We start from the raw sequence: 24441 nt of genomic DNA on the forward strand, positions 1-24441 counted from the left end.
TGGACAGGCCACCAGTCTGTCACAGAGCCATTTTAATCAATACGTTAAACAAATGTTCACTTTATTCTTTCTTTTCCTTTCTTTCTTTCTATTCAGACGTAATATTTCAGTAAAACTGTGAATTTAAGAGAGTTTACCTGTTGTCGGCACATCAAAATTACAGAACGTGGTCAAAATCCTGATAGTGGAAGAGATGAAGGGGTGACGGTTAAGTTTTGAAGTGTATATTTTAATCTTACAAGAATCCTACATCCTCAAAACAACATCAATCTACTTAAGGCAAAACTCAACCTGAAGTTCTCTCTCATATACAACGAAACAAACTGGCTGTTGAATCTTATGCTTCAGTTAGAACAAAATTACACTGAAACACAAATCTTTGCCTCTAAAACTTAAAACTTTATCAGTTTTTTCAACATCAGATATTTGCTAACAGTCAAAACAAGAGTGGAGCTCAGACTTGAGACTCAGTGGAAATGGAAAAGGCACACAAAATTTGCATTATTTCGCAACATTGAATCTTTACACATGAAATGGCTTCTGTGGACAAACGCTTCCCAGGCCACTACTGCAAATATTTGATAATAATCTAACTGCAAACATTTCTTAAAACTGGAGTGTATGATTAACAAATCATTTATGAAGGTGAACTGAGGCCAAACATTATATTGTAATGTTATAAAAATATTAATTTATGTGAGCCACCAAACACAAGTTGTATCTTGTACATTGTAAAAAAAATCAACAAATAAAAGGCGTACTATCTAATCTCAGAGACATGAGGTGAACAGACATACTGCACATTTTTAATGTTTATTATTAATTGGAACATAATCAAATAATAACAATGTAGCAATGATAACACTCATTAGTTTACATAATCATACTTTTTCCACAAAGATTGCCATTACAGTGAATCAAAAAGTGAACTGTAGTCTGACACGGGACATGGTCACAATCTACATTAAGCCTCATGTCCTTTACACTGGAGTAGCACTCGCTAGTTGATATTTTTCATGTAAAAAAAACAAAAACAAAACAAAAACAAAACACGAACAAAAGCGTGAAAACTGTTCACTGAACATGTCTGCGTTACTTTTCTTTGGCAAGAACAGTTTTGAAACATCTTGTGGGAGAAACACAAAATGGGTCTTTGACAGTTTGAGGAGCACAATCCTCTTAAGTAGAAACTTTACATTTCCAGAACAAGTTCAGCATTTCTGCTTTTGTCCTCTCAGTCCCAGCTGTCTACAACAGGTGATGGTAAAGACGTCCCCTTTAATTCCTGGGCTGGAACAAGATCTTCACAGTCGCACATTAACAATTGGAGGCTATTGTAGAAGCGGCACAGGCACTTAAAAGACATTGACACTGGCATACAATCTGGTACAATAGTCATGCAGTGGTACAACTTGGCCAACATGACCCGTGAGGTAATAATTAACATACTGAAGAGCTGAATGAAGCGTGGTCTATATTGATCCAGCCGCTTTTGCAGCAAAAAGACCCCAGTTTTAAAATGTTGAATACCCGTGCAACAGAAAGAAAAGGGAACCAACTTTAGCATCAGATTGTATATGTACAGTCTTTTAGAAATATACACATCTACCAATTAGTCATCTTTTCTACAGTGTTGGCTTGTCTTTAGCTATCAAGCTTGTCCACAGCTTTTGCGGGTGAAGGCAAAGCCATCCAGTTTGCATAAACACTATCATTGGCATATCTTGTAAAGACTGGGTTAGTGGCATCATGTCTGTTGAGCGGTACCGGGCTCTTCTCGGGCCAGTTGGGGTATGACATGCCTAAAAACGAGAACATATCATTTTTCTGCACTCAGTGAAAGGTAAACAGCGTGCAGACAGTAAGGCTCTCAAATCAAACTCTGTAGTGCCTGCCTCTGATTTGACTCTCAGAGGTGTAAAGTTATGGCTTGTAAGTGAAATATCATATAGTTTAATGTATCATGGCTATAATGTTGCTTATGCGCCTATATTTGACATATGGCTTCAGAAATGCAGATACACAACAAGTAACTAGTCTATTATGTTCTTTACTTTTAATCGACGTCACCTGAGAGTTACGTTCAAAAGCCTTACTGTGTCTCTGTTCAGCATTGTGAAATCATCATAGATTAATAGCTAATATACATTAGAAAGTCAGGAGATTTAAGACAATCTGGAATTAAAAAACAACAGTGAGTGATTGATGAAGCGAGGACCTGTTTCAAATGTTACACACTGTTTCTTCCAATGCAAACAAATAATGGAGTGATGACAATGGAGATGTCATGGAGTGGAAGAATGGACTATCTACAAATAAGATGCAGATGAAGCATGAGTATGAGCAGTGCCAAATAAATTAGAATGAAGGGTATATTCAATATTTACAAATGTTTTTTGGTCAGCATTCATGTACATTCGAAGCAGGTCCAAAGAAAAACAAAACAGTCAAGACACAAGATCTTTTTTTTTTTCACTGAGCCTCTCATTTACGATGAAATGGGAGATATGTCAGCATTAATCAGCGAAAGGCATGCCTAGATCACAGTCACACACACTCGACTACGGAAAAAAGCCAATCACAAGTTGCCAAAAAAGAGAGCTTGTGTTGTGTGTCCTGTTTCTAAAATCTAGTAAATGCGTGGGAGATTCTACCATAGAGCTTGTTTTCAATCCATGTGGAGGGGAGGGTTCGAGGGAGAGGGGCGTTATTACAGTCCACTAGTGGTGTGTCCTCTTCAGAGAGGGCGTCGTCGTACAGCAGGGCATCAGCTGGCGTGGACGCCGCCAGGTCCAGGTAATCCTGACAAGAGCAGATGAAGGTGCGATTAGGCTGATTACTGAGGAGAGGAGTCGCAGCACGCTAAGCCTGCTAATGCTAAAGGACAGACAAATGCAGTGCAGTGCAGGCAAATGTCTTTTCTTTCCAGTCATTACATCAAGTGACATGCCCCGCTACCTCCTGTGAAGAGGGAGCCATCTATACTCTGAGATGTCTGCATTCCCTTGTCCTTAAATGCTCTATATTTAGCATCACTTCAACAGCAGGAGGCTTACTGGTATGCTCTGTGATTACGCTGCCCAAGGCCACATTTAAGGACTGCTCCTCTAACGCTAATTATGGTATCTAAAGCGTTTCGGAAGAGTGGCAGATCATACAGCGAGGCAGTGTACATGCTATCCAGCAGAAATGATACACTGCTCACTTTGGGCCAGCCGAGCGTCCAAAAGGAGTGGGAAGCAAAAAACTTTAACATCTGACTGTCGGATTTCAATGATGCATCACGGAAGTTTTGTCAAAATTGCGGCAGTATTGCACGGAAAGAGGCTGATTAATAGCTGCTCTTAACTTCTTTCCTGTGGAAGAAGATGAATAAGTTATTATAATGTGTAGCTTCACCATACCCGACTTTTCACCATCATCTTTTCCAGTTCTTTGCTGATGTCTGAGAACGTCGGCCTCTTGTCTGATTCTTGTTTCCAGCATCGTAGCATGAGGTTATACCTGCAGAGGGAAAGGTTTATACACTGGGTGAAACGAGTATCATTTAATCCCACTCAATAGTCATTTTCCATGGCTGAGTGTTCTTAATGTGAAGGTGGGGAGTTATTGCACTCAGAGTAACAGAGAGGAGCTCACATTTCCTCCGAGCAGTTCTCCGGTCTCTCCATCCTGTAGCCGGTCTTGAGCAGGTTAAAGAGGCGTTCAGGAGCAATACCTGGGTATGGATTTCCCCCCAGTGTCACAATCTCCCACAACAGCACACCAAAGGACCAGCTGGAAGAAAACACAGGAGAATAATAAGATTCGTAAGAATATTTTCATAAATAGAGAGTGGAATAATCTGTGTAAGTGCTTAAAGAAATAGTTTTGGGAAATACCCGTATTGACTTTCTTGCTGAGAGTTGCATGAGAGGATCCATCTCTAAAGCTCACTAATTAACACATTATATCTCAATTGTTTCCCATAAAACCACACATGTTTTGTACGGATCCAACAAACAAGACTTAACACGTTAATAAGTGAGCATTACAGGTGCTGGAAAGCAGATTTTGTTGTCTTTACACAAAGCCAAGCGAGCTGTTTCCCCCTGTTACCAGTCTTATGCTAAGATAAGCTAACCAGCTGCTGATTGTAACTTCCTATTTATCACACAGATATGAGAGTGATGTCAGTCTTCTCATCTAATTCTCAGCAAGAAAACAATTAAGTGTATTTCCCGACATAGCAAACTATTTCCTTTAAATGATAATTGTACTCACACGTCACTTTGTGTTGTGTAAATGTGATCAAACAAGGACTCTATAGCCATCCATTTAACAGGTATGCGGCCCTGAAAACCAGAGAAAGACCTTGTTAGCTTTTGTTAGAAAGATTGTTTCAAATACACCCAAATGTGTAATCTCTTTACCTTGCTCCGCTTAACATACGAGTCCTCTTCATACACATCTCTGGAAAGGCCAAAGTCTGAGATCTTCATCTTCCGTCCTTCAGCTACGAGGACATTTCGTGCGGCAAGGTCCCTGTGAACAAGCTGTCGGAGCGAAATGCTAATTTAAAATACGTTTCAGTGCAACGCAATTACAATTCAACTGCATACAGTACAAACACCTGAAGTGGATTCAGAGCTTCCACTTCAAAATTTAAAATAGTATTTAAAATACTCTCACCAAAACACCTCAAACGAAAATAAAACTGCTTTCATTTGTTAAAGGGACACTTCACACCATAATCAAAACAATATGCTTCTACCTGTAGTGATGATTGTAGTGCTATTTATCCATCTACATTGTTTTGATTGTTAAGTGTGCATCTGCTCATGGGTGAGACAGCTCAGTTGACAAGGATGCCATTAATGTGCTTCCTGGACATGAGCCTCTCGCTCATGAGAAGATGCATGCTCCCTTCTGTGCAGAATTTCCCACATGAAACTGCTCACAACAAGTTCTGTGGATTATCGTTATTAACTGGGTCAGGATGACATTGCTCTTGAGGTTTTCTAATGTCTTTATGTAAAGAAAAATGTATTTTTGATTTTGATTTTGGGGTGAACTGTCCCTTTACAATATATGCACAACATCACCTGACATTTTTACTTTGAACTACTTTCAGCACTTCCATTTTCACTTCTATTTTCGCCTTCTTTCAGTATTTGTAACTTTCAGGATTTCAACTGTTTCAACCTGAAAATTTTAGCACGAGAACAGTTTTTTGGTTTGTCTGATACCTTCATCTCAGCCAGGTATTGCATGCCTCTGGAGATCTGCCATGCAAAGGAGATCAGGTCACCCATGGTGAGTGCCCTGTCGTCTGGGTTCTCCAGGTAGCTGGAGTTTCGGTTGGCGTCTCTGCCCATGTAGCTCGGGCCAACTTTCCGACTCTCTCGCAGGAAGTTACGAAGCGACCCATACTTGGCATACTCCACGATCAGATACAAAGGGCCTATTCAGAGAAAGGCAGCACTTAAGACTCCTTGTGCAACACACATGCCCTGAGAGAGAGAGAGAGGATAGCAGGAGGAGCGAGCTCTTACCGTCCTGGCTGCATGCTCCATACATCTTTATGACGTGCGGATGGTTGACTTGCTTCAGTAAAGTGAATTCTGACAGCAGGTCTCGCAGCTCACTGTGGGAGGCGTTTTCTGTCACAGAGGAAAAGAGGGGATCATAATGATGAAACCATTCGTCTCTTCAGACGTTCACTCCTCATATATCAGCATTACTTTCCCAACTCGTCTGGTTTCTGTCTGGCTTGTCTTACCTTTAAGCATTTTCACAGCCACTGTGGTGTAACCAGCTTTTCCTTTCAGCCTGAATGCTGTGGCCTTAACAACTTTCCCAAACTCTCCTTCTCCTAAAGTCTTGCCAAGTACAAGGTTTTTACGAGGAAACTCCCACTTAGGATCCTCCTGTTGGAAAAACATATGCATATTTGTTTGATTTCTTAAGCTGTTCGACACACTTTGCTGAAGAAAAAGTCTGTCACAGACTGAAAGAAGCAGCTCACAGGTATTTTAAAGGTGTCAGTCTCGATGGATTCCTGTGAGCCCCGGCGTAAGTTGTTAGCAGGGAAGCTGATGGGGTAAGCCTGAGCTGGCCTTCGGAAAGTCATCTCAGCAGAGGCGATCGGGGGCTTAGGCGAGTTCTTGTGGTACCGATGGATGAAGTACGAGGACAGGAGGATGGAGACAATGAAGGAGAGGAGCAGAGCCGTGGCGATGATGGTCTTGCACATGTCATCACATATCGCCTCTGCAGGAGAACATGTTGCACAGCATGTCATTTTTCAAGAAAGCAGCAATCCGTGTCTGGTCAAATCTTAAAGGAGGAGCTCTTATTTCACTTCATTACAGTTGATTTATATAAACTCACCCTCAATGTCTTCCTTCTCACAGAAGCATTTCTCGGTGTAGCAGTAGCAGGTTCCATAACCGGCCTGGATCCCATTCCTCAAGCCTCGCTCATGACCTCCGATTACACTCCCCTCTTCAGAGACAGACGAGTTCAGAGTGAACGTGGTTTATGTAACAGTCCTGTTTTTAGAATAATATGCTTAACATCTCTAAATGTGTGTAATAAAAAGCAAGGCAAGTGTTTCTTACTTGTACAGTCTTGCGGGCATATTGACGTATCTTTGCTTTCAACTGCATCACAAAAGCTATCTGGACATGTCCGCAGGTCAGGGGAGCAGGTCGAGTAATTTTCAGATATTCCTGGAATGTAAACACAAAGCAAAGCCTAAGTGGAAGAAACATTAGCAGATGACAAGCAAATCCTGAAGTTTGGTTCTCTTGTCTGGAAGTTAGCCTGAAATTAAAGACTGAGCAGATCAAACGACAACACAACATTTCCTGTTGCTAAAATGATGCTTCTCAGAAGGATGCAGATACTGATGTCCTTTAATTTGTTCCAGCAACATGTCCTCAGTGATCATGGTCTCACTTGGTTCTGAATAAATTACTATTATACTTCAGGGATGTTAAATTGTTATATGATTTCAACAAAACACAGCTTATATTTGTGTTTTAAGTACTCATTAAATTAAATGTACCTTTCTCACTGCCCTGCCTCCACTGGCATCTCCCTGTCGTCGCCCCCAGTCCCCGGGCAGACTCACAGTCTGCTCGCCGTCTGTTTTCAGCACAGGACAGGAACTGCTGGTTCTCCAGATTGGCCTTGTTTGCTGCGCAACAGTGCCAGAAACACACATAACCACATTTTTAAAAGACATTTGGGAAAAGGGAACACTGGTGAAAAGAGACTGTGTATGTGTGCCTTCAGTGGTGAAGGAGTTAGTTAGGAAATTAAAAACAAACTGCCTCTGAAATAGCAGCGAGTCATCACTGTATTCAGAGAAAACTGAACAAACTGATGTGAAAAAGTAAGCCAACTTTCTTTTTAAAACCCTGAGAAATGTAACGTGGACCTTGTCTGACAGCCTCACCTTCACTATCTAGAATAATGTGGATCTGCGTGCTGGCCTCCAGTTTTGTCGTCTCCTCCTGAGCCACAACAAGGTACTGCAGGTCCTGACACTCGGGCCTGCGCAGCGCCTCCGTGTCATTCACATAGAGCAGTCCCCACGTCTCGTCTGGGGCCTGGGTGATGCTCACGGCCGTGTAGCAGGACTGCATGTCAGCGGACACGTTCTTATCTGGCACCTCGAGCCGGTATATGACGCTGAAGCCGTCGAACTGCTGGCAGTTTTCCACACAGACTCTGCCAACCTGAGAGGAGACGGAGCGTTGAACATTTAATTGACAGGAGGGTAATTGAAGTGGAAGGATGACATAATGCAAAAACATTTACTACAGAGATACAGAAGTGAATTCCAGTTATTGTTTTTGTTGTTACTAAGCCAGCAGGTGGCAGTCTCTCAGTATGTAAGAGTGAGTCAGCACTATTGAATAACATCAAAACTGTTAAACATTTCAGAATTAAATTTCATCCTCTTATTGGAGCATAAAATCACTGCGGCATCAAAACTTTGAGATGTATTGAACTTCTGGCCTCACGCTCAGAAATGTTCACCCTCTGTTGACTTTCCCTAGCTTTTAGCATCTTTTGCATTGTGTTCTAGGCCTTTTTAGCAAGTCTGAGCACCTCAGGAGAAAAGCTTTATCATCTTGAGAAATGCTGAGTGACGCCGACAGGTTGTGGCTCATCCAGCTGTCAAGTCATTGTCATGTGTCGTCCTTTATAGCTTTGCTTGATCATGCGTACTGCAATGAGAAACATAATTCTGATAACTGGGATTTGCTGACTAACTGTGCACATGGCCCTGGGCAGAGGCAAATCAAGTTGGTATTTTCGAAAGTTGCATCGTCACACTGAATCAAGCTGGAACTGCTGCAAGTCAATTGTTATTAGTGAGAAATGTTCCTGTTGTCTTACTGTCCCTCTGCGACAGTTCGGCAAGAAAACATTTTTGAAACGCAAAAGACAGAGGGAATTTGAACTAAAGATATTGATTTGTGTGAGTGCTAAAGCCTCAGATCAATTTAGATTGAACTTTAGAACAGGACTATGGATTTTGTACACCATCTCTTACATTTGCCAACACATTTTCTTCTTGCTGTTGTTTCATTTACATGCAAGGACCCAACTTCAGGAACAAGTTGGCAATAACTAATGTTGCTCCACACCCATGTGACAACTGTGCAGAGTGTAAAAATTATAGCTACCGGAAGCCTTAATCAATGTATTAGCAAGCAAAACAGTGAAATAAGATGCAATGATGTGAAATATCAAGTAGAATGTCACTTTAAAGTTGCTGCAAGCATTATCTTCTTATTAAAATAAGTGTTTAACAGCTTTATAGACTACAGAAAGTACTATTATAGAGTGTTTGGTCAGTAAACCATGTCTCTCCCCCCCTGCTCATGCAGTGTAAGAGAAAAGACATTTCCTGGTATCCCTGCCCACTTTATCCAATCATGACAACACTCACAACATCCTGAATAAATTATCTCGCAATGTCTCCACTTTCCTTTTAAGTATAAAAACCATTTACCTGCATCCATGCGTTCATGTACTTACACACACACAAAACCTTACAAACACTTAAGTGGTTTGGTCACATAATGTGAATCCATTTAGAAGTTAGGCGCCTTTTTGTTACAGACAACTAACATGCCACACCAGCTTTTCGCCAATTTGTTTGTGCCCATCACTCACATTCACAGGGGTTATAGATTTCTATAGTAAGTATTCATGGGTACCTGTGCATAAACAGATGCTCTGCGTGTCAGCGTGAACATATGCGTGACGTTGGAGAAGTTAATGTGGACCGGTAAGATGGTGACATTGAAGTGCAGAACCACTGTTCCCTCCAGGCCGGGGTAGGTGGTGTCATTGACCAAGTAGTCCAGCTGCAGGGTGCGATTCTCAGTCACGTACAGGTTCCTCTTCAGAACGAGCTCTAAGATCCAGAGGGAAACATGAGAATGTGTGTTAGAAACTACAGCGTCCATGAAAACAGATCAGTTTCAGTAGCCCATGGATTACTTACTGTAGTTGTGGACTGTCTCTCGAATGCCTCCACGAGCAGCTTTCTTTTCACTGAAGGTGTCTTTAATATCAAACGTCTCCTTTATCCATGGGTCACTATTGAGCAAGGTCCCATCATACCTGTTGTGGGTCTGGTCTATGGGAAAGATGGGGGTTAGATCCCTGTCAAAGACGAACAAATTGCCAAAAGAGCCACCCTGGAAAAAAGAAATGACAAATTTGAATCCTGATGTAAGATGAAGACAAAATTAGCCAACACTGTGTCTATCAAACTGATGCGATCAGTTGAAGTCTCACCATCGTCCGATTGAAGCCGATGATAATATCTGCTGTGTCCGTTCCATTCATGTACGGCGCGTTATCGTCCTCATCGTTGACAAAAACATCCAGTGACGTATCCACTTTGGTGATGACCGTTTCTGTCCGGATGGTGCAAACCAGCAGGAGTCTGTAGCGTTCGCTCTCCTCGCGGTCCAAGGGAGCAGTCACCACCAGCTCTGTGGTGTTCTCATTGACAGCAAATGGTGCTGGGGTTTCTGTAGACAAAGATAACAACAAAACTCAGGTGCGTATGTGTCTACAGCCACCGCATGAATGATACATAGCTGTTGTACAAGTGATGGTAATGAAATAATAGCATTTAGCTAAAATGCTAAACTAGCATAATAGTAGCACAACTTCAAGAGTCACAGCCCACAATACTCAGTCACCCTGAGTATTGTGGGTTATACAGCAGTATGTATGTAAGGTTAACGTTAGCTAACATTAGCTAAAATGGTTGGTTTGTTGGTTGGTTTGTCAGCAGGATTACACAAACACTACTTAACAGATTTCCACTAAACCTGGATGGAGGATGGGTGGCTGCGCAGAACAGACCCCATTAACTTTTGGTGTGGATTCGGTTAAAGAGATTTTTTTAGCACTTTCTTTAACATTGTGAGATGGTGTTTTTTCGACATTTGAAGAAAAAAAAAACCAACAACAATCTGACGTATTTAGTTGGCTGGTATCTATGAGTGAGTACAATTTGATGTGGATAATAATAAGAAAAATCTGCATCTAGCTGATTAAAATATGTTTTATTTGTTATTGGATTGGGTTTGATTGAATTAAAGGGAACTATTGGACCTTGGCGGAGGTTACGCTCTAATGAGTGTCATTCAAATAAAGTGCTATACAAATAAAATTTGCTTGATTCTAGTTACGTCTGAATTAAACTTTTTATTTGTGAGAGGACGAATGTTTAATTTTGTCTTCCAAAGGTTACAAAGTCTCTCTTTAATGTGTCCTACCTGATTCCACATTGTAAGAGATGGTGTAGTTGGGGCACACGTTGAGTCTGGTGAGACGTCTGAATTGCCGTAGAGCCCCGGGGAACCTGTTCTCCGTGATGTGAGGGTTGGAGGTGTCTCTGCGCTGGAAGCATAGTTCCTTCACATCTGTCTGAGCACACTGAGGCATCGTGGCGTTGACAAAGTCAAGGGTGAGCCGAACGGAGTTTCTAATGTTGCACTGGAACTTCTTGGTGAAGTTTGGTAACACCATGGCTTGCAGGAACAACTTCTTCACAGACCATGACCTTTGATCTGAGGAGACACACAGCCAAAACCAAAACAAGAGCCATTTTAATCTCAGACAGTGCTCTTTTTGATGACTGAGCTCTTTTTTTTTTTTGCCTGAATGCAATTACATTATCATCCTGAAGGCGGAAAGCTCATTTGTATGCAAAGAGCATAAACGGCGAGAAACTAATTTACTCTCATGTGCAGAGGATACCTGGCATTGAAACAGGATATACATTGCCATCAAAACTCTTGAATCCAACTCACATTGCAAGGCAAAGTCGCTCTCCTCCAGGGTTTTATTCAAGGATAGTATCCCAGTGTGGATGTCTAGGTTGAACCAGGAGCTGTAGGATGGACGTCTGAGATTGCTCGTCCAGCAAAGGTAGAAATGTGGCCGCTCAGAGTCGCTGTCCAGCATGGCGTGGACCTGGAGGATCGGCGTCCCTGCTGGCAAGCCAACGTACACTGTCTCAGTGTACTCATTCTGAGGGAAGTACAGTCCTGTCGCTCCTGCAGGAAGAAGACATAAAATAACCAGTTGTTGAAGGTGCATTATGTAGAAATTGGCCACCTGTCAAGTTCATACTCTAAACAAATAGGGGGCAGCATTTCACCAGAATGACTGCTAACTGCTGCTAAATGCAGCTGCCCTTAGCTCATTAGTTCAATTAGCTGTGCAGCTGTTTGGACTGGGAGCTTGGGGGCCACGGCTAGCTGGTTAGCATTCTAACTTTAATAGACAACTTTTCAACACAATACACAGACACCATAACGCCTAAAATAACTGTTGATAATTTTTTTTCAACTAAAATTCTTACATATTGCCCCTTATCATGCTCATTTTCAGGTCCATCATTTTATTTTAGGTTTCTTCCAGAAAATGTTAACATGCTTTAATTTTCAAATAACATGTCATTTTTCTCATACTGTCCGTTGCTGCAGCACCTCTTTTCACCCCGTCTGAATGCTCCCTGTCTCCTTAGGCCTCCCTCCTGAGTAGCTCATTCTGCTCTGATTGGTCAGCTCTCACAGGTCTGAGCAGTGTATTTGCAACCACATCAACGCTGGTAGCGTGGTGTATGGTGGAGACTGTGACACCACAACATTACGGAAGCTCTGACGGTTTGTTTGAAGGCACAGTTTCTGAATAAGGCCTGTGTGCATTTTTCTGCTGATTGAGCCTTTTGATACCTTTACACTATTTATAAAAGACAGAAAAATGGAAATCGCATTTTCTACAATATGTTACCTTTAAATACAGGCAGCCAAGTGAGTCAAAGGGGGGGGGTTCAGTTATATTCCCTTTAAGGAAAAACCTTGTGATAACTGAAAAATAAGCCCTGCTCAGACGCTGTCTTAATACAGAGCGTGAAAACAGCAGCTATCAGACATCTCTTTCCTGATATTTAACTGTGGGAACAATACCCCTCTGACAATGCTGTCTGGTCACTGAATGGAAATTAACACATACATGGAATATGACAGGTTCAGTTTTTTTTCCCTCTTCTGATACGTCTTTCATCTCCCCCGTTAGCGGAAATTGAAAGGAGGGCTCAAATGACACTTATGCAGCTCTTTTAATGAATTTCTCATACGGTCAATTACATGTGGTTTCCGATTCTCCTTGTGTTCACCTTGAGAAGTTTAATTACAAGGGATAACATGATATGGCAGAGAAATGAATCATTACCTGCCAGAGAGGAGTGTGAGGCGTGCATGGGTGCATGTGTGTTGGGATAATCCATAAAGAGCTATAGCAGGCTGTGTCTTTTACAGGAAAATGGAGATGTGAGTGTTCCTCCTGTAATTATATCCCTGCTATGTTCCTCTTTGACGACGGTAGGCGACCATTTAGGGAACGCACTAATGTCATTAGCAGACAGCAAAACTAGATTTTCTATTTCTGTTGGTGCAGTTGAGGCCTCGGCTCTGGTTTCAGACATTGATTTAATTTTGTGGGGGTCGGATGACAGGAGGCCGAGCTGATGGATAAAATGCGGCTGTCCTTCCTGAAGGATGGAGATACACTCAGGGAGGCTGCGGCCCTTTTTATTAAAAGTGATCCAGGGACAAAAACAAACAGCTACTTGTTTGTTAATCCTGCAGGGATGGAGGGAGTCAGTTTCATGACTCAGATTTTAGAGATGAGTTCCCATTTCCTAAATCTATCACAACTAAACTGGCATGAATATGCTTGAAAAATGTTGTGAGGCTTTATTGGCTGAAGACTGAGATCTTCTTTTCTTCAGTTTATGTTAGGGATATAGATCTGTTAGATGACACTCAAAATGGGTTTCATATGGTGCTTCTCTCAAACTGCTGTTCTTTGGATAGATCTTTTTTAAATGTTTTGTTTTTGTTTCAAACAATAAAATAAAAACATGGAAAGACAACCAGAACCAAATAAAATACAAAGAATTGTAATTTCTAACAAAAAAAAACCTTTTCAATTTTATGTTTCCTTAGCAATTATTGTGAGACACAAATCTCAACATTCGTCAAAGAAAAGAGAAATGATCTACAGTAATGGAGGTTAATACAGTTGGCTTTGTTTCTTTTTAACTGACTTGAATTTGAACATGATAAGGTGTAAATTTCTAACCAGACCATAGAAGTATGAAAAAACAAACAAAAAAAAAAACAATCTAAAGTTTTTATGTGGGAAAAAACAGTGCACGAAGTGTGTTCAGAGTAAAATCTATTGACATTACTGAGTCTGACTTGGAGTGCCCTATGTACTGAACCTGTGGTCGTAGACACAGCCAGAGGAGTGACTATTTATTCAATGACACTGATGAAAAGTCAATTTGGGCTTGAAACATTGTACCTTTTCTAATATAATCGTGGAAGGGCAGAAACAAAATGGTTCAACAGGGATTTATGGCTTCACTATAGAAGTAAAACATGGTGTTACACCTGGTAAGGAAATAAAATACTCATATATAGACGCTGTAGGAGCAAAATAACACATGGTATGATGGTTTAATGTGAGAAAATACAGAAAGTAAAGTCTAAGATGTTCATGCTCTCTCAGTGTAGGTGTCCCTCTGTGTACTTAAAGCAGCCATTAGAGGGAGCCGTTCTCTTACTGACACAGACATAAAGAGAGGAACACAGCAGCTTAATCATTGTCATAATACATTATTAGACTAATGCCTGCACCGATTTGATAATATGCTAAAGATGCTGGATTCATTTGTATGTTCGACAAGCTAGAAAAACACTCCTACTTGCTCCATCCCTTCATTAGATAAATAAAGGGAATTAATTCAATCTACAGATATCTTACACATGACACCATCGTGAATCAAACACAGCAGATGAAAGCAGCTCCACAAATAAAACTAGAGGCTCCAACGTGTTAACCAGCGGGAGCCGAACACATTTACCAATGCTGGACTTGGCTCGAAGCCACGGTGGCTGGACCTCCTGCAACACAATTTGTTTATATCATTCAAAATTCAATTTCTTTCCAGGACCGAAGCCAACAGAAAGCAAGCAGTTTATATCAAAACTAATTAATTGAATGGATCAAGCAGACCTCTCTTAGCAAATGGCATATTTGGTCTGTGAAGCCATGATGAAGATTTTCCAAAAGCATGACTCATTAACTTCCCTAAATGATGCACAAGGAAACACAGAATAATAATGACAGTCAACCTGTTATGACTGTGCACGGATAATGATTTTAAAAATAAAAGATGCAGCACAGGTTTGATTTCAGCTCTTGGGTTACAGTCAAAGATATTTTCTTCATATTTTGATATTAACATGGACAATAAGCTGTTTGTTCACACAGCCTTGACCTCCCGTAACTCAAAGTGTGTAAACATAACCATCATAAGCAGACCTTTTACAGCCTTCAAACACCAATAAAACTGATACTGAGCTGCCACACACAGTCATTTCTTCAAAAGCAGGGGTAAGTAATCTTGCAAACAAAGTCCGTGTTTGAACAGGAGGACTCTTGTAGCAATCCGTGTTTACAATAGATATCATGTACTGCTGAGAGGACAGTGAACTTGCACTGATATGACGCTTGTTTGGTGAAAAACACAACATCAATGGAAAGCCCTCTCGCTCATCTATGCACTCTTCCTGGTAGCCTTTGTTGACTGCAGTTTCCTCCAGTTAATTATGGCCTGTGTCTGCTTTGTCTTATATTCTAACCGTGGAAGGACAAAAAGGACACAAGCTCATCACAAAATCTGAAACCACGCGCTCAGCCAGCCACCGACCACATCGTGTCTAGGACTGGTCGGGGCTGATAGGGCAGGACGCCCTTTCTGTCGTCCCAGACAAAGACAGGAACTCAATTAGCTCAATGCGTGCTTCGGCTGATAGATTTACCAGCTATGAGCTCATGTGCGAGACCAACCCACAGGCTTACTAATCTACCTCTGTGAATCTCCCTCTGAGTGAAACAAAACGTGGGTCTCCCACCCAGACGTCCTCGCTGAGCATCCTTGTCAACAGCATGGCGAGAAGAAAAAGTGACCCGACCCGGCTGTTATACGATTCATTCTCTCACTAATCTTTCTTGTAGACTGGATCTCCTGCGGTGAGAGCTCAGCCCGGTGCCCTTTCTCTCCCAAGGTCAACGTGCGCCGCATCTGTCCCTGGTAACGACCCATTGGAAAAGGCAGCGTATCTGGCAGCAGACCAATCAATAACCGTTCTAATCAACAGTGATGCTGATTGTTTTCCACTGATGAGGCAGACGAGGAGAAAGGCCGATGGCTGCATGTGTGCAATCATTTCTGTTGCACAATAATATGGCGCTCTGCTGCTCGGCCATAGATTTATTACATACTGGTTTAATTTCACAGCCAACTCCACAATTTAGCCCATCAATATCCACATTTTCGAATAATCTATCATCTTTTACATAGCAGCTGGAGCCAGCGGCATTAAGGAGCATTTCACCCAGTTATATCATGGTGATAAAAATACAATAAATATCATAATCACTCTGAGACTGATCATGATTACCCTGCCTCCGAAGATATAACAGTTATGGGAATGGTTCTCTTCAAAGATTCAATTAACTAAAAAGCTGCACATTGAGCTATAATTCCACTTATGAAAGCTATTATTGATCATAATGTTGTGAAATCTCTCCCTCCTGGTTTCCTGTGCCAGTATGCATGATTGCTTCGTCACATCATACTGGATCCAGGACCCGGATTTAATATAGTTCTGATTGTGATGCTTTCAATCTCTAAACAATGAGGGAAAGTCATTTCCTGTTATGATGACATACAGTCATCCAACTTTTCATCAGAGTAACATGATATCTGATTTCAGTTGGGAGGAGGTAGTCAGGCTCCAGGTAGATTACTCAGTTTACCGTGATGCATACCGTAACATAATAATCAATTACCCTATTCTGTAATCCAATTAGCCCTCGGAGAATACAAGAGCTGAGATCCAATGAACCGTGTTCATCAGTCATCAAGAAATCTAATAGAACATCTCCTCAGGGATTAGCTGCGAGTACAAATTCAGTTTAGGAAATCCTGTGGGAATGACAGTGGCATCAAAAATTGAACGCGTGGTACATCATAGAGCTGCAGACTGAGTTTGACGCTGCAGTCATTAGACTGCTTTGATAAAACATCTCTGTGCTCATTACAACGGTGGTAAAAAGAAATCAGATTCACTGACATGTACACAGATCGAGTCAAGGGCATTAGCTGCCTGTGGCAAAAAGCCTACAGTTACATCATTTTTATTTGCATTACAAGTACAAGTTTTGCCAAGAAAAACAGTCCCATCTATACTCATGCTAGCTGCTCTGTGAGGCTATACTGTAGCTAGGCTACTTATGCACACTTTGCTTTGTGCAAAAAGCTAATGTCCTTACATAGTGCTAACATGCTCACAATGGCAACGCTAACACTGGGATGTTTAATGTTAACCATGTCCACCATCATAGTTAAGCATGTCTCAAGAAAGGCGGCTAAATGAGACTGCAGTTTGTTGGAAATATTAAACGTCATCATGCCGAAAACACGGAGACTCGTCTACTCACTTGTCCGTCTTTACAGGCTGACTTTAGTTGCAAACTATTCAAACTTTAACTTTACAACTTTGACACTGATCAATTTATAGTAGAGTAAGTAACAACAATGTGTTGGTGACACTGCAATCCAGCGATCGCAGTGTCATTCGTATACAGCCTAATGTTAGCTTTTCACTTCTGCTGATTTAATTTAGGCTTCAAAAATCAGAAAAGTGGTGTTCATCTGTGAAGAAAACGTTAAGTATCATTAATAATCCAAAATCCAATGTAAAAATCCCATTGGCTTTTTGCCAAGGGAGGGGTGATGCTAATTTCCGGGTTAGCTTACAAACATACGTCATCCCTGCAGCGCTCCATTGTACTGTTTTGTTGTTGTGTCAAGATGTCTGTTAATGCGAATGCTGATGAAATACATACTTAAAAAAATCCATTGAAATAAAGTCGTGTAGCATTTTAGCATCATTTCATCTTCACCCAGTCAATTCTGAGTTATTCCGAGCAACAAAAGAGAGCAGTGTCGACACGACTGCCATTAGCTCCTGCCTGCTTGTTACACTGTCTAACCACATCAGGTGTTACAATGAATCTGATGTATCACATTATGGAAACAAAGGGAGGGACGTTGCTTTATGGCAGAGACTGGAGGACGCTGATCTTCCAGTACAAATGGAGGCGAAGTGCTTAGAGTTTCTGGAACTGGCAGGTGGTGGTGGTAGAAGCGAAAGGCCGGCGGAAAAATTATTTCCAACGTGTTTGCCCACTTCTGTAAAGTGAAGGATCAAACAAATGGACACGGAGTGATGCCAGGGTGGGGCTGGTGGAGGAGGGGGGAGCAGCACCATTCTCTTTTTGATAAGAAGCAGCCAGGTTTCAATGAGGTTTGAATTTTGAGAAAATCAGGCAATTTTATTCCTGCAATCTTTCACAGTAATTAATATTAATTTGCAAATGAGGCTAAATCGTCATGTTTAAAACTGGTACACTTAGCACCTTTAAACTGCTATAAAAATAATACACACATTCACCCACATCCAGTTCTTCAGCATTACACGACCATGTGTTTCTAAATGAGCTGAGCTTGTTCTTTGTTTCATTCATTGTTGTAAATGATGGGTCAGACACAGCGTGCACCGCTAGGCGACTGGAAAATAACTTGTCAAGACCCATGTGAAACGAGAGGACTAAATGCCCCAAGGGCGAAATTTCAATCAATGTCTCCTTGTCCTTTCACCACAGCAAATTAGATTCTACCCGTGCATGAGAGGGAAGTGTGACCCTGAACTGACTAGAGGATCAGACAGAGAGCTTTGACAGGTAGGAGCAGCATCCATGCAACGGCAGCAGCAGCAGAAGCAACAGCCCAGAGTATGAGGCTGGGACTGAGACTCTCAGCAATGGAAGTTATAATGAAGCGGGTGGTGTCCCTCCATCAGACGTGATATTTCAGAAAACCAATGGTCCAGTTTGGCCAAAAGCTAAATGGGATGATGAATTTTTTGCCAACATTTTGGTGATTAGAAATTGCAAAAGCTGGCAAAAGGAGGAGCTATAAAGTCAAAGTTAAAGTGAAAATGTTAAACTCTGAAAGGATGAAACTGCTGCATCACTACTCTCATCCTCCTGATTTACTGACTGTCCCACTGCTGTATTTATGGCTGACAACATGTTTACTGTTGTTCATTGAATTCTTTTAATGTTAAACTTTGATTTTTGGGGATCTTAGTATTTGTAGCCTATTGTCCTTTCTGGGACTGGGAGGGTGGGGGGGCGAGATTGGTGGAGGAAAGATTAGGCCAGATGGTCGTGGTTTGAAATCACGTGTTGTGTGTCACACTTCTTTTAAAAATCAATAAACTTGTAATAACTAAACACTGAAAACAAGACAAACCACGTGACAAGAGGTTATGTCAAAGACGTCTATGCATTGTTTTATGGCGATATTTTCTAAAGTTAGCATCCCAGGCTGGACCATTAGCTGCACAGCTACCTGAGCTAACTATCGGAGCTAATTAACTCCTCTTTGTTTGGCATATGAATTAGAGAAATAGCAAATTCTTATGTTTTCAAAGAGAAACGACGCTGTTTACACAATTTAATATAAGAGAGAAACTCTACAGCAAACAACTTGTTTCATGATGTTTTCCAATTACACTAAAAGAGACGTAGTGACAGCACAAGTAGAGAACTGACAAGATTTACAATGCATCCAACGGCAGCACAAGACAGAAGCTTTACTAAATCATATAATGTAATCAGGAGCTAAATCAAATAGCAGCATGTAACAAATGAGATTTATTGGTCTGGTCCTTCTCAAAAGCAAAAGATGCTGATGAAAATGGCCGTTCTAATGCAAGGAGAAGGAGGAGCAGCTAAACATGATGTCCTCGGGGATGTCGGGGTCATCTCTGGAGATGACTACTTTGTTAAGGTTTCAAAGGTCAGAGGGCAAAGCAGGGTCAAAGCTACAGTAGCAAGGTCAGGGTGGGAGATAAACGGATCGATGCTTTTATGTGAAAACATCTGTGGCTATTGGTTGGGAAGTGATGGATTACACAGAAGTGTCTGTTAAAAGGATTTGGTTAATTTAAATAAAGGCTTTCACCACGTTTAGTCACAGGTACCGTTTTGTTTACTAGTCCAGGAGCCTTCATCGTGTCTTTAATGAGCTGGCCGGCCTTCATGTAAAAAAATCTAAAGTAGTTCCACAATGCTTCTCCCAGACATCAACATTTCTAATCTTACCAAAGCCACAAAATATTTCAGACTGTCCCAGCCTCCAAATTCACTCTGATTTATGCCTTGAACTGCTTAACTTCTTCCTCTTAACTCCACTCATAGGTGCAGCCACATTTAAAAGTGCTGATTACTCTTATAGTGAGCCGTGATTGCCAATTTCCTTTGTTTGATTACCTCAGCAAGAAACACTAAACTAATCAGTAACCTGTAACCTGGAACGGTGATGATGGGAATTGCCAAAAACACTTACTGTAGCATCTTTTGTTTTCTGCGATCCAGACGATTAAAGCAAGTTTCAAATATCAAACGACTTGTGTGGTGATAAAAACTCAACAGAGAGGTCAGAAAGTGCACCACAACATGATTAATAAAGCTAATTTGGTGATTTAATAACTTTGGTGTAATGGAGGAAATGGTTTGTTAATATGTCTGCAGCTCAAAATGTGAGACAAAATCATCAGCCTGAACATACGCAAGAAAATTAATCTGATGTGTCAGCAGTTAATGCCCGACCCTGCAGTCTGAACGGCGTGTGCACTTGTATAACAGGCGATATTTTTCTAAAGAAAACAAACAGCCAGTGTTTGCCCAGAGATAGGAGCAGCTGCCGCACACCTGCCCGCGGCTCGCTTCTTCTCCTCCCGGAACAAGTGTAGGTCTTTTGTTGCAACAAACAGGCAGGTGAAGGGCGTAGGGTGTAGATTTCAGCACCCGTTTAATTACCATCACGTCCTTGACACATGAAAACGAACCGGACCAACTGCTTTCGTCTATAAATATCAGGAGAAATGCCTGCTTCGGTGACAATCCGTGGAGAACAGAGCAGAACTGAGATGTAAGTGTATGTAGGCTGTGAAGTGTGATGTGGATCTCTCAGCCCCTGCACTGTCTGTCACCATGACAAATAACCAGAGAACATTAATACACCTTAAAAATTTCATTAATCATTTTAACAACACTGCAGGAAACTGCTCCCTCGGGTGATTACGCAGGGCTGTAGTTTACGATACTGTAAGCCCACTTTTTCAGGCACGAAAAGAAACAAATTTTTCACATCTCAATTCCACTAAAACACTGTGATGTTAATCTCACTTTTACACTCCACATCCCTGATGAAAGCGCCGATAATGACCTCTGTCAAGACTGGTTGTAAGTCCAAAAACAAATTCAGGAATTCCACACAACGGCCTATATCTGTCCGAGCATCACATCTGACATACTTGCTGCACACTGAGATTTGCACACTCCTGAGCTATGAGAGACACTTTAAATATAGACTGCATGCGAGGACAGTGTTGGTACAGTTGGGCTGTGGGATTGTGAATGGGATTATAATATTATGATATACGGCTGTATTCATTTGACTCTAGGTTCCAGTGTGCCATACCACGCATAACAACCAGCGCACAATGCAAGTATCACTTTCTGCAGCGTGAAACAGTCCTGGCATTGTGCTCAGATACTTCATGGAAAAACCTTACAACTCACTCAGCTGCCCCCCCCCCCCCAAAAAAAAAAAAAAAAGCAATTTAGCACCAAAAAAAGCAATTTAGCTGTACACATGAGCAGCCAATTTCATGTGTATTAATCAGTTGCCATCTAGTCTTCAGGTCCACTGGCTCTGTGAAATCTTTTCCTCTCTGCATTTCTCTTCATTTTCTCTTCTCCTCATCTTTATTTTCCCACATGATTGTCAGTTTTGCAGGGAAACATAAATATTGTGGATTTAAAGGGCATCCGGAGCCAAACATCTTTTTAGTTCCCGCTGTGACTACAAGTCACTGGCTTTCTGACTGTCAGGAGAGCAGGAGATGAAGATGCTTTAAACAAAAACTGATGCTGATTAATAGGAGGATGTCTCAAAAGGGACAGAGGAGAAGAAGTGTAAAGAAAACACAATTACTCATTTTCTCCTTTGGTTTTACATTCAGACTATTTTTAGCCCATTTATTTTTTTCACTTTTGCTTAAATATCTTTTCAAGTAGCAACATGGGGGCTACTTTAGTGCAACATTTTTAAAATTGCCTCCATCTCAGTGAAGTATCCCCTCAGCAGAGTCTAACAATAAAGCTGATAATGAACCTTACCGTCCAGCAGCAGCAGCACCGCCACCACAACGATGTTTCCCCGAGAGAAACCACAACTTGACCCCATATTCGCGAACCATAAGTGAAAGTTTCTGAATGAAAACAGGCTTCAGAAAAGTTCCTTCGAGCGACGTATTAAAAAAAAAAAAAAATCAAAAATCAAAGCGATCAAATAAATGAAGGAGGTGGATGAATAAACCAGTGTGCGTCCTGTGCGCGCGGCTCCGGGCAGCCAGATGAAGTCCTCAGTGTCCCATAGACGCGCTGCTGTGTGCGGCTCCACTGGCTGCTGCTGGGCTGACTGGCTGGCTGGCTGACCAGGGGGAGGAGGTTCACTGCTTCACTACACACTGCCCCGCTGCTTCCGTAGCAGCAGCAGGCAGCACAGCATCTACAGGAAATTTAAGAGCATAATTTAACAGCAGGTCAGTCATCTCATTAACACTCTGCAGGGGAAAAATTATTAGCAATTATCATTAAATGTGTAATGGTGCATTTTAAAGGTACAGGCACCTGTTCTGAAAGACGGGGTGTTCATTTGAACCACTGCTTCATTAAAACAGACTTATAATCATGAATTATGAGTTTTATTGTGAAATAATCTTTATTTCACATGTAAAAATGAGATTAATTTATTAACTTCAGTGGATTCAAGCAACATTTTTTTTAAAAAGTGTAATTTGAGAAGGTTTCCAGCAGCAAATGAACTCCAGCCAGCGGGGAGGCACACAGGGTCTAAACATGAACCATTTCACTGCTGAGCTGCAGCTTTAAACACCACAATATGGATAAATAAGCATTTCACAACTTACATCTGCGCTGACTATCTATCTAAGAGCAGCGGAGTGACTCTTGGTCAAGCTCTGTGGGACCTTTCACCTCCCAGGTCTTGAGTGTGCCCGAGGTTGAAGGCTGTGTTACTCTGAGGGATCTCTCTGTGACTGCATGGTGTGGAGTGATGCATTGCTGCAGCCTCGGGGCAGGACACCAGTCACTCACACAGCAATCGCTCTCCAATCAATGTCTCTGCATGGAGCAGAAAACACTGGAGCTCGCTGGGCTGCAGAGAGGACGGCAGGGGCTTCTCTGGAGCTCCAGTGACTTTCACCAGGCAGAAGAAAACATAATATCACCACTGTTACATTTGTACCTGCTGCCTTGGGTTGACTAAGTTTGTCTCACTTGTATCAGCTGGACTGAAACAAAGGTGTGTCCTTCAGTTCATGACTGAAGAAAAGTCAGAAATTGAAAAGAAATTCATTATTTTGCTAGTCTAAGGCATTCAGCAGAATGAGCATCTATCTGAAACCCTGTATCTCAATTTAAAACAAAGTTATTGCTTAAACTACAATATATAATTTCAGCTACCAGGAGTTTACAGACGGGAGGAGAGCTCACCGATTACTTTTAAACTTTTGGGATTAAAAAGTGGATTTATCTTCACTCCCATTTATCAACCTGACTGCAGCAGCGATCTGTGGAGGTGACCTCCATTTTCGTAAGCTTACAGCTAATGTACAGTAAAGTATTCTGGATGTTTGGAGTGAATAAACACGAGTGATCCTGGGGTCAAGACTCACGTAGCTGGTGGTGAACACACCATTTAAAAACCACAATTGATGATGTGACTGCACAAATGTGCACAGGCGAGGTAATGTTTTAAAGTTTTATTCATGTTGTGTTTAGTCTCGTTCTCCGACTTCCCTATCCCGGAAGTAGCAACGGCAACCAAATGAGACGCACTGTTATCTTAAGTAAACTCATGGATTTCCATGGGTTTGAACATTCGTTATAACGTAAGTACACAACTCAGCAAAATATATAACAAAGGTCTATTTGTTTTTAGACATTTTAATGCAGAATTCTTACATAGTATATCTTTAAAAGTGTGCAAATTCTCTTTCTTCAAGGTTTCCTGTTGTCTTCATATGTGAAATTGATGTCAATACGTTAACAGATACTGTACTCACATGTTCACTCACACTGTATAGGAGGGTAAATGCTGTATCAAGGGAGAGTGTGGGGATCATTATGTGATATAAGAAGCTGAGCGGTCTGCATGGTGTAAAGTTTCCATATGACAGACTATAGGTATCCTGAGACATGTGCTCAAGGAGAATCGATGAAGACGAGGAAATGAGGTGGTGTGGTCATGGTATGTGGGACCACAATGGTTTCTTACTGGCTTTTTTCTGACAACAAGTTTCAGCAGAAATTCAATCTGAAATATAAGCAGAATACTCATCTGGGCAGTCTCATCTGGACCCTTTTTGATCTTTATTAACAGCTGCTTGTGATGTTTAATGGGTTTGAGCTCATTATGCTGCTGCAGTTACTGTAAGCCCTCAGAATGAGTCAGCTAAACGCTTCTGCTTAAATACAAAGCTGTATCACTGCATGCGAATACACAAAAGACATTTTTAGACCTCTGTGGTGAGCCTGTATTGATTTCATTTTCATCTCATGAAGATGCAGCTATGCTTTTCCATTGCTGGCACAGTAGTTTGGGAAAGCAAT

General features: G+C 41.5%; 1 protein-coding gene across 1 annotated transcript; it reads right to left on the reverse strand.

The window, feature by feature from the left end:
• Nucleotides 1-267: 267 nt before the first annotated feature.
• ret (ret proto-oncogene receptor tyrosine kinase) lies at nt 268-22240 on the reverse strand. The gene is made up of 20 exons (XM_084376054.1): nt 21925-22240; nt 11340-11585; nt 10803-11096; nt 9808-10046; nt 9512-9707; nt 9222-9421; nt 7445-7727; nt 7052-7183; nt 6603-6713; nt 6373-6486; nt 6008-6252; nt 5762-5909; nt 5535-5642; nt 5229-5443; nt 4413-4535; nt 4264-4334; nt 3640-3777; nt 3405-3504; nt 2655-2802; nt 268-1802 (listed from the first exon to the last, which is right to left on the reverse strand). Exons 1-20 carry the CDS (start codon nt 21989-21991, stop codon nt 1645-1647), a joined length of 3336 nt encoding a protein of 1111 aa, XP_084232180.1. The 5' UTR covers nt 21992-22240; the 3' UTR covers nt 268-1644.
• Between the last annotated feature and the right edge of the window lie 2201 nt (nt 22241-24441).

Source organism: Pagrus pagrus (assembly GCF_965226575.1).
Source record: "Pagrus pagrus genome assembly, chromosome: 15".
Classification (NCBI taxonomy): Eukaryota; Metazoa; Chordata; class Actinopteri; order Spariformes; family Sparidae; genus Pagrus; species Pagrus pagrus.